The 19,320-nt window shown below is 37.8% G+C and overlaps 1 protein-coding gene across 4 annotated transcripts in view; it reads left to right on the top strand.

Annotated features, from left to right (window-relative positions):
* Positions 1 to 19,320, top strand: part of CDK7 (cyclin dependent kinase 7) — a 37,765-nt gene that overhangs the window by 8,486 nt on the left and 9,959 nt on the right. For all 4 annotated transcript variants that reach the window (XM_069096345.1, XM_069096343.1, XM_069096344.1 and 1 more), the window contains exons 3-8: positions 4,920 to 4,953; positions 7,281 to 7,348; positions 7,980 to 8,048; positions 8,487 to 8,597; positions 12,429 to 12,547; positions 16,486 to 16,585. In XM_069096345.1, the coding sequence (XP_068952446.1) occupies positions 4,920 to 4,953; positions 7,281 to 7,348; positions 7,980 to 8,048; positions 8,487 to 8,597; positions 12,429 to 12,547; positions 16,486 to 16,585 (501 nt within the window). The remainder of the gene's footprint in view (positions 1 to 4,919; positions 4,954 to 7,280; positions 7,349 to 7,979; positions 8,049 to 8,486; positions 8,598 to 12,428; positions 12,548 to 16,485; positions 16,586 to 19,320) is intronic.

Genomic DNA, 19,320 nt, shown 5'->3' with positions numbered 1-19,320 from the left:
TGGTGTACAAATTTCTCCTGGTTCTGCTCTTGTCACTCAGCATCAGTTTGTATAAGCCTCTCCTGGTAAATATGAAGTCCATCTGCTCCTTGTTTCTTATAGCACAATAGTATTCCATAAAATGCATATACCACAACTTGTTCAGCCATTCCCTAATTGATGGGCACCCCCTTAATTTCCAATTCTTTGCTACCACAAAAAAGAGCTGCTGTGAATATTTTTGTACATATGGGTCCTTTTCTCACTTCCATGATCTCTTTGGGATACAGCCCTAGAAGTGGTATTGCTGGGTCAAAGGGTATGAAATTATTATAGCCCTTTGGGCATAATTCCAGATTGCTCTCCAGAAAGGTTGGATCAGTTCAAAATTCCACCAGCAATGCATTAGTGTTCCAATTTGTCCACATCCTCTCCAGCATTTGTCATTTTCCTGTTTTTTCATCTTAGCCAATCTGACTGGTGAGATGTGGTACCTCAGCGTTGTTTTGATTTGCATTTCTCTAATCAATAGTGATTTAGAGCATTTCTTCATGTGCTTATAGATATCTTTAATTTCTTTTTCTGAAAACTGTCTGTTCATATCCTTTGACCATTTATCAATTGGGGAATGACTTGTTTTCTTATAGATTTGACTCAATTCTCTGTATATTTTAGAAATGAGGCCTTTATCAGAGACATAGGTTGTAAAAATTCCCAATTTCTCACCTCCCTCTTAATCTTGGTTACATTGGCTTTGTACAGAAGCTTTTCAATTTAATGTAATCAAAATTATCCATTTTGCATTTTATAATGCTCTCTAATTCTTGTTTAGTCATAAAGTCTTTCCCTTTCCACAAATCTGACAGGTAAACTATTCCTTGTTTTCCAAGATTGCTTATAGTATCAACCTTTATACCTAGATCATGCACTCATTTAGGGCTTTTGTTTTTATTCACTTGAATTAGTTCCAAATACATTTTTTTATCATTCCATCTTTTTTTTCCAATTTATTTGTTTTCAGTTTTCAACATTCACTTCCATAAGTTTTAAATTTTCTTTCCTTCCCCTGCCCAAGGTGGCATGCAATCTGATATGGGCTCTACACATACATTCCTATTAAACACATTTTCATATTAGTCATGTTGCATAGAAGAATTATAACAAATGGGAGACCCATGGGAAAGAAAACAAAGCAAAGCAAATGAGAAAATACTCTGCTTCACTCTGCATTCTAGCTTTATAGTTCTTTCTCTTGATGTAGATGGCATTTTTCATCATGAGTCCTTTGAAAATATTTTAGGTCCTTGCATTGCTAAGAAGGTCTAAATCTATCAAAATCAGTCCTTGAACACTGGCTGTTACTGTGTATAATGTTCTGGTTCTGCTCCCTTCACTCAGCATAAGTTCACATAAGTCCTTCCAGGGTTTTATAAAGTCTGCCTGTTCATCATTTCTTATAGCACAATGGTATTCTGTTACATTCATATACCACAACATGTTCAGCCATTCATTGATGGGCATCTCCTTGATTTTCAGTTCTTGGCCAGTACAAAAAATATTTTTGTACATGTGGGTCCTTTTCCCTTTTTTATGATATCTTTGGGATACAGCCCTAGAAGTGGTATTTCTGGGTCAGAGGGTATGCACAGTTTTATAGCCCACATCTTCTCCAACATTTATCATTTTCTTGTTTTGTCACATTACCAATCTGATAGGTGTGATATGGTACCTTAGAGTTGTTTTGATTTGCATCTCTCTAATCAGTAGTGATTTAGAGCACTTTTTCATATGGCTATAGATAGCTTTAATTTCTTCCTCTGAAAACTGCCTATTCATATCCTTTGAATATTTATCAATTGGGGAATGACTTGTATTCTTGTAAATTTGACTCAGTTCTCTATATTTTTTAGAAATGAGGCCTTTATCAGAGACACTATAAAAATTCTTTCCCATTTTTCTGCTTCCCTCCTAATCTTGGTTGCACTGGCTTTGTTTGTGCAAAAACTTTTCAATTTAATGTAATCAAAATTACCCATTTTGCATTTCATAATGTTCTCTGTCTCTTTTTTGGTCATAAATTCCTCCATTCTCCATAAATCTGACAGATAAACTATTCCTTGCTCTCCTAATTTATTTATGGTATCAGCCTTTATACCTAGATTGTCTAACCATTTGGACTTTATTCTGGTATATTGTGTCAGATGTTCGTCTGTGCCCAGTTTCTGCCATACTATTCTCCAGTTTTCCCAGAAGTTTTTGTCAAACAGTGAGAGTTCTCAGCCCAGAAGCTGGGGTCTTTGGGTTTATCAAACATTAGATTACTATAACCATTGAGTACTGTGTCTTGTGTACCTAACCTATTTCACTGATCTACCTTCGCTATTTCTTAGCCAGTACCAAGTGGTTTTGATGATTGATGCTTCATAATACAATTTAAGATCTGGTATGGGTAGGCCACGTTCCCTAGCATTTCTTTTCATTAATTCCCTTGATATTCTGGACCTTTTGTTCTTCCAGGTGAATTTTGATATTATTTTTTTTAGCTACAAAATAATTTTTTGGTAGTTTGATTGGTATGGCACTGAATAAGTAAATTACAAATACATTTTAGGAATGAGACTTTTATCCAGGAAACTTGCTATAAAGATTTTTCTTGTTAACTCTTTCCCTTGTAATCTTAACTCCATTGAATTTGTTTGTGTAAAAGCTTTTTAATTTTATATAACCAAAATTGTCCATTGATTTTCTCTCTCCATCCCTTCTTCAGTCTTGGACTCTCTTCCCCTATCCATAGAGGTAGTGATTACTTTTCTGAGTGCCTTTTAAGCTATTTGCTATTTAAGAAATTTTGCTCCGCTTTAAGAGAAATCAAGATAATGTTAAACAGATCCGAACAAATGAAAGAATAGAAGGCAATGTGAAATATCTCTTGGGAAAAACCACTGACCTGGAAAATAGATCCAGGAGAGATAATAATTAAAAATTATTGGACTGCCTGAAAGCCATGATCAGGGAAAGAACCTAGAAATCATTCTCTAAGAAATTCTCAAGGAAAATTGCCCTGATTTTTTAGAACCAGAAGGCAAAATAGAGGTTGAAAGAATCCACCAATCACCTCCTGAAAAAGATCCCAAAAAGAAAACTCCTAGGAATATTATAGCCAGGTTCCAGAATTCCCAGATCAAGGAGAGAATATTACAAGCAGCCAGGAAGAAACAATTTGAATATTGTGGAAACACAATTAGGATAACACAAGATCCGGCAGCTTCTACACTCCGGGATCGAAGGGCCTGGAATAGGATATTCCAGAGGGCAGAGGAGCTGGGATTAAAACCAAGAATCACCTACCCAGCACAACTGAGTATCATCTTTCAGGGGAAAATATGTTCATTCAGTGGAATAGAGGACTTTCAAGCATTCTTGCTGAAAAAAAACAGTTGAATAGAAAATTTGACATTCAGATACAAGAAGCAAGAGAAGCATGAAAAGCTATACAAGGAAAAATCATAAGAAACTTATCAAAGTTGAACTATTAACATTCTTACATGGAAAAACAATAATTGTAACTGACGAAACTTTTCTCAGTATGAAAATAGTTGAAGGGAATAGAAATATATATGTATATATTTCTACATCAGAGGGTATACAGGCATATGAATACATGTGTGAATGTGTGTATATATGTATACAGGTATACATAGATAGAGGTAGGGCACAGGACCAATTTAATAGGAAGGGATGATACTTAAAAGGGGAAATTAAGAGGTGAGAGAGGAATATAATGACAGGAGATGGAGAGAGACAGAATGGGGTAAACTATCATAAAGAAGAGGCAAGGGAAAAGGGTTACAGTGGAGGGGAAGAATAGGAAGGCAAAAGGGAATGGGTCAACTTTATTCTCACTGAATTTGGCTTGGGGAGGGAATGAAATACACATTAAATAGGGTATCACCCTACGAGAGAGTAGGGAGAAGGGGATGAGAGGGGAGATGATGGAAGGGAGGGCAGGCTGGGGGGGAGGGAAGTTGGAAGCATTCACTTTTGAAAAGGGACAGGATCAAAGTAGAGAATAGAACAAGTGGCTGGTGGGATAGGAGGGAGGGAAATGTCAGTCTTTTACAATATATCTACTATGTGAATGTTTTGCATTAGCTACACATGTACAATCTATACTGAACTGCTTATCTTACCAGTAAGGGTGGGTTTGACAAGGGACAGGAAGGGAATGAATCTGGAATTCAAAGTTTTAAAATCAAATGTTTAAAATTATATATACATATATACTATTATTAATGCTATCTTACATGTAATTGGGAAAGAAGATATACAGGCACTGGGGTATAGAGATCCACCATACCCTACTGGAAAAGTCTAAGGGGGTATGGGAGAAGATCTGGGAGAGAGCAAATTGGAGGAGGGGATATCCTATGCGACTGCTATTCTGGGGTAGTGGGTAGGGGAAAAACGGGGAGAAAATTTGTAACTCAAAGTCTGGCGGAAATTAATGATGTAAATCAGAAGTTATTAAAGCATTTGAAAAATGAAAAAAAAAATTTGCTCCAAATATAGACTTCTAGCTTTCCGGTTTGAACTTTGTAGAATCCACATTTTTCCTCTTTTTGAGAGTGCAGCAGTACTTACCTGTCTTCAGTCTTCTAGTCTTTTGCTTGTTTCCCATAATCCCACTAGATTACTAATGGTGGTTTTGTGATCATTGCTTTAGGTACTCTGGGGTATAATTTATCTGAATGAGCATAACCTAAAGGGGATTGGACTGGGTTGATTTTTTTTGAAGTTCCTTTCATCTCTAGGACTCTGAGGTAGAAAAGAGCTCTCATGATCTCTAGGAGTGGTACATGTTTGCAGAGTGGTTAGGCTTTATAAAAGTTTAAATTTCTTGATTACATTGCTAAATTTTTGTGTATTTTTTTCCCCTCCAGATCAAACTTGGACATAGATCGGAAGCCAAAGATGGTAATTAACATGTAATTGTTTACTGAACTAATAAATTAAGCCCTTTGACATGATGAGAAAGGCCTCTGTTCTTGTATAAAGGGAAGGCTTGAAGTAGTCAGTGAAGTAAAAACATCATCAGATGAGTCCTTGCCTACTGAGTGTGGCAGAGAAAAAGCCCATGAAGCTCCTCACTATGTGGGACCTTTGAGTTTTCCCATAGCACCTCTCCTGGAACCCAATCCACTTTTATTTACTTGCCCTTTCAAGAGCATGTTTCCATTGAGCATGTTTGCCGTCAAGCTGCATTTGTCTGCTGCCTGTCTGGTGTGATTTTTTTTCTTTTAGTTAAGAGACAAAGGAATAAATAATAATAGTAGTAATTCTGTTTGGAGTTTAATTACTCTTTGGTTTGGAGAGAAAGAACCAGGATACTCTCACCAGGCTGACTTTAAACACACAGCATAGGAGCAGTTTGAGGAGCGAGCAGACTTAATTTAGCCAAAAATTAGAAGAAAGGGTGACTATAGTCAGCATTAATGACTGCGGTAAAACTTAATACACCCTTGAGGGGTTGGGGTGGATGCTAGGAACAGATCTCTCTCAGGAGGGACCTTTGAGGCAGCTATTGGAGCCTTGCATTTGCTTTCTCCCTGTATTGTGATTCCATTTGGCATGACATTCTAGGGGTGAATGCTGACCCCTGGAAAAAAATAATGGCTTGAAGTCCCTGTTGGAGTATACTCACTCCTCATATACCATAGCAAGGTTCTGTGGGCTTTTTGTTTCCAGAGTTTCTACCAGGAATGCATGTTCCAGATGTTACCCCTGGTGTAGCAGAGAATAGGAACCTTAGTCTCTTAATTTCTTTTTTCCTTTTAGTTTTCCTTCTTATTCCTTGTTTAAAGTTAATATCTCCAGAGATATCATGAGTAGAACATACTCCTTGAGGGCAAGAACTATTTTCCTCTTTTTGATTCTTGACCCCTAGTGCCTTGCACAATGTTTTATTCTTTTTTTTTTTTTTTTTTGCTTTTTGGAGGGCAACTGGGGTTAAGTGATTTGCCCAAAATCAAACGGCTAGTAAGTGTGTCAAGTTTCTGAGACCGGATTTGAACTCAGGTCCTCTTGACTCCAGGGCTGGTGCTCTGTTCACTGCGCCACCTAGCTGCCCCTGCACAATGTTTTGAATTGAATTGATTGCACGTTATTACAGACTTAAGATAAGTGCCCTACTGGCTACTGTAAAAAACTTACACCAGTACATTAGAATATGTGCCCACAAGAAGAGTGTGATCTTAACTCCAATCCCATACAAATGAAGCATCTCAAATGTGTGTTTAGCTTCTCTCATCTCACAGAGGCAGAAGACTACTAAGACAGAATGTTGTATGCATTTATCAAGTCACTAACTTTAAAAAAAATTGTGTGGGATTTTTTCTTAATTGTTTTTCTTTGTTAAAAGTGAGGGTTTACTTTTGAGGGGGAAGGGAAGTATTTCTAGAAATCATTGTGAAGCTAGTGTTTTCAAACTTTGTAGTGGGATAGGGGGCTAACAGGAAGAAAGAGAGGAAGGTATTGGCAGTGGAGAGCAAAGGAAACTGTGATGATAGTCTCAAATCTGAGGAAAGGGTTGACTAGGTAGAAAAGGGACATTTCCACCTAAGTAAATAGCCAGGATTTTGTTTGGAAAATCTATTTGGAGCCATCCTGATAAATGAAGGGACTGATGTTGCTTCTGTTTCTTTGTTAAGTTTTAAGCGCCCTCCTTTATTGAACTCTTCAACTCCATTTTTCTTTGGCGATTCAGATGGATTGGTGTGCCCTAATGGTTGACCACTGTATGGATTATAGGGAAGATGAGAGTATAGAAAAAAAAAGTTCTTGAGCCCCTTTTCCACATACCATACTTTTCCAAGGTAATAAGACATGACTGGCCACTAATAAAACAGGCTGCCACAAAGAAGATGCCCATCCCAATAGCTACTGTGACTATACCTCTTAATCTTGGATTTCTACCTTTTACGCTAAAGAGGCTGAATCTCTTTTATTCAAATAGCTACCAGTTTTCAGCAGAGGTCTTGATCTTACATACTGCAAATTGAGTTAGTGCTATTGCTTCTTAACTTTTAATTATATCTCTGTTTCTTAAGCTAACTTAACTATAATTTTTATTTAGAAGTAGAAAAGAAATTGAGCACAGCTTTTGGTCAGAATTTAAAGGTTCACATTATACTTATTGAACTTTTTTTGAATGTACTTCTTAGATAACAAGATGCTTATTTTTCCATGCTTAGAGGAAAGTGTGATATCTCAGAAATGTTGCTTCTCACTTTACTCTTTTGCAGGTATAAACAGAACAGCTTTGAGGGAAATAAAATTACTACAGGAACTAAGCCATCCAAATATTATTGGTGTGAGTACAACCTCACTGAAACTTGGACCTTGGGTGCCTGATCTTGTCTGAATGAATGTTGGGAGGATTCGTAGACTCTTTGGGGTGACAAGTTGCTGCCTTGTTGAAAAACATTAAAAGTTTATCATCCCATAAAATAGTGTTCACCTTCCTATAGGCTTCATTTCTTTTACTTCATAGTTAATGAAATAACACTTTACTGGCCCTGGGTTTGATGGGGTTTTTTGCTTTTGGAGAGAGAGGAGCATTATCCATTTTGATGCCACTAACTTCCTTCATAGCAATTTTCTACTCTATACTAAAGTATTTTTTCGAATGGGTATGTAGAAAGAAGTCAATTCGTAACTCCTGTATGTGGGGGGAAATAGAAAACATAAGAACTAGAGTTCAATAGCCTTGTTTATAGAATAGCTAATTAAATTATAAAATTTGAAACTGCCTAAATAGATAATTCAATAAAATGAACTTACGTAGAGAATTTTCGGTACTTAGTGATTAACAGAACAAATATGAACTGGGTCATAATCTATGTTCAATGTTTCTTTTAAAAAACTAAGTGTCAATATTAGTGTGTATAGTACATTGATAAGAACATTGGAGTAAAAGAATTTTTTTTGTTGTTTTCAAACAGCTCCTTGATGCTTTTGGACACAAGTCAAATATTAGTCTTGTCTTTGACTTTATGGAAACTGATCTAGAGGTAAGAGTAACTCAAGACACCTGGAGGAAACTTATTTGACTGATGTCAAAAGGACATATGAATGTTCTGTTTGTGCTTCTGAATATACTGATAGAGGGATGCCAGTTCTAATCAGCCTTCACATATTCTCAATCTGTAACACATCCAAGTTCTCAACCTCACCCTTTATCTCCTTTATCATTAAGTCATCTTTACAAACCACAAAAACTACATAGAAAATTTTCATTCTGCCCTATTGATATGGTTTAATTTACTTTTTTTTTAAATGGGGTACAAATCTGACCTTTCACTAAAAGTACAAAGCTTTTATTTCCCTTCAATCATCCCTGTAAGAAATAATCACAGAAAATTCATGACATTTGTATAGTGTTTTATTTAAAGAAAAATAATAATTATTATTATTAAGGTCTGAGCATATACTATGAAATTGTTTCATAGGTAATAATAAAGGATAATAGTCTTGTGCTGACACCTTCACATATCAAAGCCTACATGCTGATGACTCTTCAAGGATTAGAATATTTGCATCAACACTGGATTCTCCATCGGGTAAGATAATGGCTGTCACAGTCAGTCTGATTGCTCCTAGATGTGCTGGTCTTGTTTACATGGCAAATTTAAGGGACCAATAAGTGGAGACCAAATTTGTCATTTGAGTGCTATCCCTATATTGCTGTATGGGACAACCTGGCCTTGGACATTCCTAGTCGTCCTCATTACTTAATGCCTTTGCTAATTCACATTTGAATTTTCAAGACGTACAATGCCAAAGCCTCTTAACTCCTGAAAGCATAACCTTCTTAACAGTGTAGGGGCATGGGGACTGGGTTTGTGTTTCCTTAGATTAGGACATACCCACCACGGATGTAAATTAGCGCTTTCTCTGCAACAGATAGTCTTAGAAAATTGTCTAGAGCACTAAGAGGTTGTTATTTTCCCACTGTTACAACAGTTTACATTATGTGTCAAAGGCAGATTTTGAACCCAGGTCTTCCTAGCTTTGAAGCCTGCTTTCCACCCACCATGCCATGCTCTCTTAACTATATACTATGTGTTCAGTGGAATAGAGGACTTTCAAGCATTCTTGCTGGAAAAAAAAAAAAGAGTTGAATAGAAAATTTGACATTCAGATACAAGAAGCAAGAGAAACATGAGAAGGTAAACAGGGAAAAGAAATCATAAGGAACTTATCAAAGTTGAACTGTTAACATTCCTACATGGAAAAACAATAATTGTAACTTATGAAACTTTTCTCAGTAGTTGAAGGGAATAGAAATATATATGTGTGTGTCTATACATGAGGGTATATGGGCATATGAATACATATGTGAATGTGTGTATATATGTTTACAAGTATACATAGAGGGCACAGGACCAATTTTACAGGAAGGGATGATACTTAAAAGGTGAAATTAAGAGGTGAGAGAGGAATATAATGAGAGGAGATGGGGAGAGACAGAATGGGGTAAACTATCTCATATAGAAGAGACAAGGGGAAATGGTTACAAAGGAGGGGAAGAATAGGAAGGCAAAAGGGAATGAGTCAACCTTATTCCCATGGAATTTGGCTTGAGGAAGGAATGAAATACACACTAAAGAGGGTATCTCACCCTACAGGAGAGTAAGGGGGGGGGGGGGAGGGGGGGGGTGAGGGGAGGGAGGGCAGGCTGGGGGGAGGGAAGTTGGAAGCACCCACTTTTGAAAAGGAACAGGATCAAAGTAGAGAACAGAACAAGTGGGAGGTGGGATAGGAGGGAGGGAAATAGAGTCAGTCTTTTACAATATGTCTACTAAGTTATTGTTTTGCATAAGCCACATATGTACAACCTATACTGAACTGCTTATCTTCCCAGTAAGCGTGGGTGACAAGGGAGGAAGGGACTGAATCTGGAATTCACTATTATTAATACTATTTTACATGTAATTGGGAAATAAGATATACATGCACTGGGGCATAGAGATCCAATGGAAAAGTCAAAAGGGGTATGGGAGAAAATATGGGAGAGAGCAGATTGGAGGAAGGGATATCCTGTGGGACTGCTATTATGGGAGGGTGGGTAGAGGAAAAATGGGGAGAAAATTTGTAACTCAAAATCTGGCAGAAATCAATGATGTAAATCAGAAGTTAATAAAGCATTAAAAAAAAAAACTATATACTATGTGTAAATAATCACCTACTCAGTCAGTAAACAACAGTTTATTAAGTATTTACTATGTTTGGGCCCCATGCTAAGCACTGGAAATACAGATAGAAGCTGAAAAAAAGACTGGCCTTGCCATGAAGGAGCTTATATTCTAATGGGGAAGACAGCAAATAAAAAGGAGCTGAAAAGTTTGGGGAAAGGAGCAGAGGTAAAGGTACCTTTCAAAGAGGAGACATGCTAGTGAAAGTCCTGGAGAGATGAGTGCAGCCTGGAGAGGAGTGAAGACAGGGTTGACCTGGACTGCCTTCTTAAATTGGAGCTTCTGGGAGTAACCAGCCAATCGTGGGGAGAGGCCCTTGAGATGGGAAAAGTAGTCTGGGGATGGAGTGAGCATCCTGGGTGAAGAGATGTATTTCCATGGCTTGGTAGACAGAGGTCTGTGGAGATGAGTCTGGAAGGTAGGAGCACTGTCCCAGGGGCTGGGAGAGATGAAAAGGTTAGATTAAGATTGCCCCTGCCCTTATGGAGTTTATCTAAGAAGAATATAATATAGCAGCTCAGGTGGCACTTATATACAAGATTATATAAATGCTTTAGGGATAAAACAAAACTTCTTTCTCACTTTCTCATTATCTCAGGTGTCCTAAAGCCTAAGTCTAACATGAGGAATTCCACCCAGGTACAATTTTTTCTCTAGCAGACTTTCAGGGGTGGGGAACCTGTGGCCTTCTAGGGCCTTACATACAGCCTTTTGACTAAGTACAAGTTTTACAGAACAAATCCTTTAACTAAGGGGATTTGTTCTGTGAAGTTTGGATTCAGTCAAAGGACTGAAGGTTCCCCACCCCTACTCTACACTCTTTAAAATGGTAATATGCTAGAGAACTTTACATGAGACTTAGGCTTATCAGTTATAATCATAGCTGATATTTATACAGCACTTTAAAGTTCACACAGCACATTATATTGTTGGATCCTCACAACCACCCTGTGAGGCAAGTAGTACAGATATCCTTCCCATTTTACAGATGTGCAAAAACTAAAGGTGAGAATGTTCATTTGCCTGAGTTCTCATAGCTAGTACATAGCAGGTTTTTCGGACATTGCCAAGGCTACCCTCTTTCCTCTATATTCAAGCTGCCTCCCGTTTCATATAGTATTAAGTCAGTCTAAGTTTTTATGAAAACATTTGCTGATGTACATCAGTGTCAGAATTCTCATAGTAATCACAAAATATTGAACTATATTGGTTATCTCAATAACCTGGGACAGCTGGTGGTGCAATGGATAGAGCACTGGCCTGGAGAGGGGAAGCCCTGAGTTCAAATCTGATCTCAGACACTTACAAGCTGTGTGACACTGGGCAAGTCACTTTTAACCCTGTTTACCTCAGTTTCTTCATCTGTAAAATTAACTGAAAAAAGGAAATGGCAACCACTTCAGTATCTTTGCCAAGAAAACCCCAAATGGGATCACAGAGAATCAGATACGACTGAAACAGCACTGAACCACAGCAATAAACAATGCGGGGTAATAATTAAGGAAACTGACTTTCTGAATTTCAACTGAAGAAAATTACAGACATCTTCACTGTAAATGGAAAGACCAGCCTCAGTGCAAATTCTAAAATACCTTTAAAGAAACCATTCTTTTAATTTCAGGGATATCAGACCTAGACAAACTTGTGTTGTTACTGTAATAGAGATCCTTTGGTTTTTGGTTTGAATAAATATTAATAAAGATTTTTAATTAGCAAGCTAATGATGTATAAAACTGCTTCCCAAGTACTTGAGAGCCGAAGTTAGTTGTATTACACATTTTAAAATTATTCCTTGCCCATTGTTTTAATATTGAACTACTTACTACTGTTAGCATAGATTCGTAGGTGTTAGCATGCTTTTTTTTTTCTTTTGGAGGCGGGAGGGCAGGGCAATTGGGGTTAAGTAAATTGCACAAGGTCACGCTAGTGTTAAGTGTGTGAGGCCGAATTTGAACTCAGGTCCTCTTGACTCCAGGGCTGGTGCTCTACTCACTGCACCACCTAGCAGCTCCTGTCAGCATGCTTCTTTTCCAAAGTTTCTCAAGACTGAAATTTGTACAATCCATACAAATCTTATTTGATGTATACACTTAATATTGAAGTATATCATTATAATATTTTGGTGCTTTTAAAAGTAAAGTTGAGCTAGCTAAATTTATTGTTATAGAATGTAATTTTCCCTCCTTTTCTTTATAGGACCTAAAACCAAATAACTTGCTGTTGGATGAAAATGGAGTTTTAAAATTGGCTGATTTTGGCCTCGCTAAGTCATTTGGCAGTCCCAATAGAGCATATACGCATCAGGTTGTAACTAGGTATGTTAAAGTAAGTGGCTGTGGGGTTAAGATCGTTCCTGGTTCACCGCGGAGGATACAGAGGCTTCTATTGTTTCTGGTGACTTAAGGAGGGCTTCGAGAATTATTTTTCTGTTCCTTACCAGCCTGTTACTAACAGACTTGGCAGAATTCTAGAGTAATCATTCTTTTCTGGTTATCTGGGAATAGAGTACAGCAGAGAAGAGAGAAGGAAAAAGTGATAATGGTGCTTAGAGCTGCTGCTGAGAGATAAATGGAAGTCTGGAACATCAGGAATGGCTATTACCATAACAAATTATGGTAATGGTAACCTTCGTGCTTAGTCTAAGACCCTACTAAGGGGGATTGTCCCCTGACTTGTGATGTGGGTCTTTGAGGAGGGACAGGAGTCACAGCAAGGGCTGTATGTGATAGTCTGCACATACTGTGGGAGGGTAGAAGAGTTCTTATGTGGCCACTGGCAACTTGGCTTTGGCTAACGAGTGTATGGTACACCCTGCTCCTCTGATTGAGCCAGGTCATGTGAGACAAGAAAATATACAAAATATTTGAAAAAATTGATCTATATACACTGATGCTTTCTGGGGCAGAGGAGGAAGAAGCCCATGACTGGACTAAAATGGGGGCTAACCCAGCTTTTGTCATTTGGGATAATGGCTGCCTGAAGGCAGCTGCTTATCATCTCCTAAATACCTGGGGGGATGTCAGTGGCCTTGCTTTTGCATACTGTTGGAAAATAGAAGTGCTGCTTCTTGTGGAGGGTTAGTATCCTTCAGAATTTCCGCTCAGAGCCTATTAATAAAAGACCTAAGCTTAAAAACTATTTTTAAGGGAATGATGGCAAACTCATGGAAGCAGGGGCCATTCCATGGAACATAAAGACCCCTTGCAGGCCACATACTGAGTTTTAAAATGTAATACTATCCATCTTTCATTGTATTTTTATTTGTTGTGTTAACTATTTCCCAGTTACATTTTAATCTGGACTGCATTCAGAAGTGTTTGGGGCTGTATGTTTGACACCTTTGATGTAGAGGATTGGGCTAGTGTTCCAGGCCTCTATTTAAAATGATCCCTGATTATCATGGCTGTGTATCTGCCTTGCTTTATGTACATAGTTCTTATTTTAAATCTTTCATTTAAACAAACCTTGCCATTATTAAGAGTACTAAACATCATTTAGCTGGTAATGGCGTTTTTTTCTGCCTGTTCAAAATCTGTTATGTAAATTTCAAAGTTCTCTCCCTTAGTTTTGCCTTTATCCTCCTCTGCAGATCTAATCAATCTCTCATATAACAAGCTGTTACTTTGAGATTTTAATTGTCCTGCTCCATTGATGGTCTTACTAGTGTATTCAGCACATCCGTATAAGAGGAACTTAAAGGTTTTCGTTGTTGTCATTTTCAGTCATGTCTGGGGTTTTCTTGGCAAAGATACCGGAGTGGTTTGTCATTCCCTTTTCCAGCTCATTTTACAGATGAAGAAACTGAGGCCAACAGGGTGAAGTGACTTGTCCAGGCTCACACAGCTAGTAAGTGTCTGAGGCAGGATTTGAACTTGGGAAGAGGCTGATTCCAGGCCCAACACTCTCTGCACTATGGCGCCACCTAGCGTCCCAACTTAAAGGTAGTCTTGAATATACCTAGACTTGTAAGCAATGGAAAATGAAGTTTTCAATGACAGTTGTGGGAGAAAAAAATATGAACTGAGGGAATAAATCTTTTCTGATATTTTCTGTTTCTCCTTTTCAGTATGTAAAAGTCAAAAATGACAAAATAGATGAGCAAAACATTTTTGTATTTCTGTTTTATTTTTAATTTTTCATTGATACCATTTTTATGTCACCTACATTTCCCAGGGCATCCCTTCTAGAGAGCCATCCCTTATAATGAAGAATACAAAAGAATGAAATAAATGTTCTGCAAAACTAATCAACATATGAAAAAACTGTAACATTACATGTAGCAACTAGATGGCGCAGTGGATAGAGTGCCGGGCCTTCAGTCAGGCAGACCTGAGTTCAGATTTGGGCTCTATGTGACCCTGACAAGTCAATTAACCCCTGCTTGCTTCAGTTTCCTCTCCTGTGAAATGGAGATCATAGCATCTCTCTCCCAAGGCTGTTGTGAGGATCAAATGAGATAATAATTGTAAAGCATTTAACACAGTGCCTGCCATGTAGTAGGCATTAAATAAATTCTAATTTATTATGATGTCACACCCATAGCCACTGCAAAGGAGCAGGGTGAAATATCTTCTCATATCTCTTCTTTGGTGCCTAGTTTGGTTATCAGAATTTTCCAGCATTCCGTTTCAGTCATTTTGTTGTTCTCATCACTTACAAAGTTGTGTGTGTATTGTCTTTCTGATTCTGTTTATTTCACTTAAGTTCACGTCTTCCCATACTTTTCTGTTTTCATCATAGTCTTTATTTTTTCAGCACAATAAGATTCTATTACATTCATGTACTACACTTTGTTTAGCCATTCCCCAAACAATAGCCATCTACTTTGTTTCCAGTTTCTACTGCTACCAAAAATGCTGCTACAAATATTTCTCTGTATATAGAGGCATCTCTTTTTTGTCCTTGTCCTGTTTTGAATAAATACCTAATAATTGGTAAATTATTCTGGATCTAATTAATGCTGATTATTCATTTTCAAAGTGTCATATGTCTCTTGGCAAGATTCTAATTTAGTGTTCATTTGCATTCTCAAGTCTTTTTTTCTTTTAAATTTGTCTGAGGATACTAATTGAATTGTTGTTCCCTGAAGCTGAGTAAGCCTCACCTATTAAAAAAGTGGAGTTAAAAAGAGAGGATTTGAAGGTGTGATACAGATCTTTGAAGAGCTGGGAATATTGTTGAGATGGCCTATTAGACAACCTCTTGTCAAAGAAAGCTAATGTGGATAATACATCTTTCTGATAACATTGATTGCCGAATTTCTTATTAACTTCTTTGTCTATTCTCACAGCTTACCATTAGTATATCTTCCTTATCTGAAGTATAATCAATATATAAAATTTCTAACCAGTTGAAAAAAGATCCAGAAAATCAGTTCATTAGAGATGATCAGATGATTCCAACTGCCCTAGACATTGTCATAGCCCTGCAAAAAAAGGAAAAGAAGAACAAAATGGTGTGATGGAAAGAGAGTTTACACAGATGTCACAAATTCTGGGTTCTAGTCTTGACCCTGACACTGATTAGTTGCTTAACCTCGGACAATTCATGGAGGAGTAAGTTAAATTATGACAAAGTAAAGTGTCTTCTAGCTCTGTCTCTATGATCTAAAATTCTAGCTTGTACAACAAATAGAGCATCAGGCATGGCATCAGAAAGACCTGAGTTTAAATCTGGACTTAGACACCACCTGTGTGACCTTGGGTAAGTCGTTTACCCTTTGTCTCATTTACTCCTCTGTAAAATGAAGATAATGATAGCACTTACCTCTCAGTGTTGTTATAGCAAATGATATAATGTTTGTAAAGCACTTTGTAAACCTTGAAACACTATTGAGATTATGATTAACTCTAAGCATGGAGTTTTAGGGTATTTCACCAGTAAGGGAAGCATTACTAGGGTTCCAGGAAGTGGTGATTTTTGAGAATAAGGTTCCAGAGCCAGGAAATACTTTATTTTTCATGGCTGTCCTTTTGGACAAAAATACTACAGAGCTATCCCTTGGTCTTCCTTCTCCCTACCCTGCAGCCTTTCGTAACTCTTGGGAATGTGTTGCTGATCTTACAATAGACATGTGAAAAAAACGGTATGTATTTTACAGAAATTTCCTGCTTTTCAGAAATGCATCTGTTCTGTAAAGTAGTTGTGACCTGTGTTGTTAGGTTGTAACGAGGGATATCAGCTGTAAATTTTTCTTTAGTGGATTTTTTAATACTTTTATTATAAGAAGGCAATATTTCTCATTTTTCTTCAGATGGTATCGAGCCCCTGAGCTCCTCTTTGGAGCTAGAATGTATGGTGTAGGGGTCGACATGTGGGCTGTTGGCTGTATATTAGCAGAGTTGCTTCTGAGGGTAAGCCTTGAATTTACACACAGACTTTACTGTATTGTGTATACCTTTCCTTGATATTAATATGATGAGCATTTTTTTTATTGTGACCAGAAATATAGAAATTTTTCCTCTTTAAGAAAAAAAATGAAATGTCTAACTTAAAGGACTGATAAGCTAAGAAATGCTTTATAGTTGTGTAACATGAATTTAACACCTAAGACCATTTATTTAATTTTCATTATATGAGGCTGTTCTGCAGAACAGCTACAAATAATATATGTTGTAGATCTGAATCAGTGTTGACTAAACACATTTTTAACACACGCAGACACATACACACAAACTATTCATCCTTTGAGGCCTAGCTCAAGTCCTATCCCTTCCACAGAAAGAATCCTTTCTGGCTAATCAAGTTTATACTGATTATTCATATTCTGCCCTATACCCCTACAACAGTTGCTCACTGTATCCTTTTTTTTTATAATAAAAATAAGTCTGTTCTGTATTTTGCAATATATTTCAAATATTTCCACTATGAAGCATTAATTAGTCTGACATGGTCAATAAGTATACAATATTTTCAAAGACAAAGGTGCTGGGGCCATGTTTAGGACGGGTACCTCGTACAGTCACATTTCACCAATTTTTTCAACATCGTCCACAAAAGATGATCTTTCAGTGCATTTGAAAAAGTATTTCTGTCTCTTGCTCCTCAGAGGTCTACAGCACTGACCATTTGAGAAGCTGCCTTTTCATTCTAGTTGGGATACCTTTTTGGTTGTTTGGCAGGCAGCATAGGCCTGCTGCTTTTGATAGTAATCTCGAATGTGTTCCCCTTGACAGGAGACTTCTTCTTGTGCTTCTCTTGCTTCTTGTATTTGAAAGTCAGATTTTCTGTTCAGCTCTGATTTTTTCATCAAGAATGTTTGAAAGTCCTCTATTTCATTGAATGACAATATTTTCCCCTGAAGCATTATACTCAGTTTTGCTGGGTAGCTGATTCTTGGTTTTAATCCTAGCTCCTTTGATCTCCGGAATATCATATTCCAAGTCCTTCAATCCCTTTATCCTGATTGTGTTTCTACAATACTCGAATTGTTTCTTCCTGACAGCTTGTAATATTTTCTCCTTGACCTGGGAACTTTGGAATTTGGCTATGATATTCCTAGGAGTTTTCTTTTTAGGATCTTTTTCAAGAGGTGATTGGTGAATTCTTTCAATTTCTCTTTTGCCCCTTGGTCTAGAATATCAGGGCAGTTTTCCTTGAGAATTTCTTGAAGGATGATTTCTAGGCTCTTTTTTTGATCATGAATTTCAGGTAGTCCAATAATTTTTAAATTATCTCTCCTGGATCTGTTTTCCAGGTCATTGGTTTTCCAGTGAGATATTTCACATTGCCTTCTATTTTTTTTTATTTGTTTGGATCTGTTTTATAGTATCTTGATTTCTCATAAAGTCATTAGCTTCCATTTGCTCCAATCTAATTTTGAAGGAATTATTCTTTTCAGTGAGATTTTGAAATTCCTTTTCCATTTGGCAAATTCAGCTTTTTAAGGAATTCTTTTCCTCATTGGCTTTTTGGGCCTCTTTTGCCATTTGATTTAGCTTATTTTTTAAGGTGTTATTTTCTTCACTCAGGGGCTGACAACTCACTTTTCATGATTTTCTTGCATCATTCTCATTTCTCTTCCCAATTTTTCCTCCATTTCTCTTACTTGATTTTCAGAATTCTTCCTGAGCCGCTCCATGGCCTGCAACCAATTCATATTTTTCTTGGAAGCTTTAGATGCAGGAATTTTGACTTTTTTGTCTTCTTTTGATTCTGTGTTTTAATCCTTTGTCCCCAAAAAAAGATTCTGTGGTCTGATTGCACTTCCTCTGTTTGCTCATCTTGCCAGCCAATTATTTGACTTTTGAGCTCTTTGCCACAGTAGAACCCTGCTTCCAGAGTGGAGAGAGCTATGTCTCAAATTGCTGGGGTTTTCACAGTTGTTGTCAGAGCTGTTGTCAGAACTGTGAAGAGGGGGCCCTCTCTACAGCCACCACAAGCTCTGGCATGGTAGCATTCCTCACCCCAGAACCATCACCCAAGATGGCGACTCAGATCCAAGCAGATCAAAACAAGAGTGATTGCCCTCTGAATAGTTGCTTGGTACCCCTGCAATCTGTAGGCCAGGAGCACCGGAGGCAGCCACATGGCAGCAGCTGCAGCCACCTGCCACCACCACCTCTTGCCCCAGGAACAGGGACCAGACCATGCTCTTCTCTCACCCAGTTCCAACAGAGTTCCCTATTAACGTTTTACTTTGTCTTTGGTGTTTATGGGTTGAGAAATCTGTAAACTGCCACAGCTGCCAGTGATTCACTCTCCTGAAGTCTGCTCTAGCCGGTCTATACCGCTGGTCAGGGCTGGTCGGGGCTGGCGCAGCTCAGGCAGGACTGTTCTTGGCTCCCAGCACAATACAATGGACCCTTCCTGTTGGCTTGCCAGGTTGCCTTCAGCAGGAGATTTGTTTCTCTTTGTCACTTTGTGGGTTCTGTAGCTTTGTTTAGAGTAATTTTTTTACAGGTATTAGAGGTGGTTGGAGCAAGGGGCTCATGCAAGTTCCTGCTTAGACACCACCATCTTGGCTCTGCCCCACTGTATCATTGTTAATCATATTTGTGATACATCAAGGATTTAGTTTTTTTTTTTAATTAAGCAATTGGGGTTAAGCAACTTGCTCAAGGCCACACGGCCAGCCATTTCTGGGCGT

The sequence above is a fragment of the Petaurus breviceps genome, unplaced genomic scaffold (genome assembly GCF_028583685.1).
Source record: "Petaurus breviceps papuanus isolate PSGF00001 unplaced genomic scaffold, PetGlider_PUasm1.0 229, whole genome shotgun sequence".
In the NCBI taxonomy this organism is placed as follows: Eukaryota; Metazoa; Chordata; class Mammalia; order Diprotodontia; family Petauridae; genus Petaurus; species Petaurus breviceps.
Note: the sequence above shows the minus strand (reverse complement) of the source record. Positions and strands in the feature narration are given on the sequence as shown.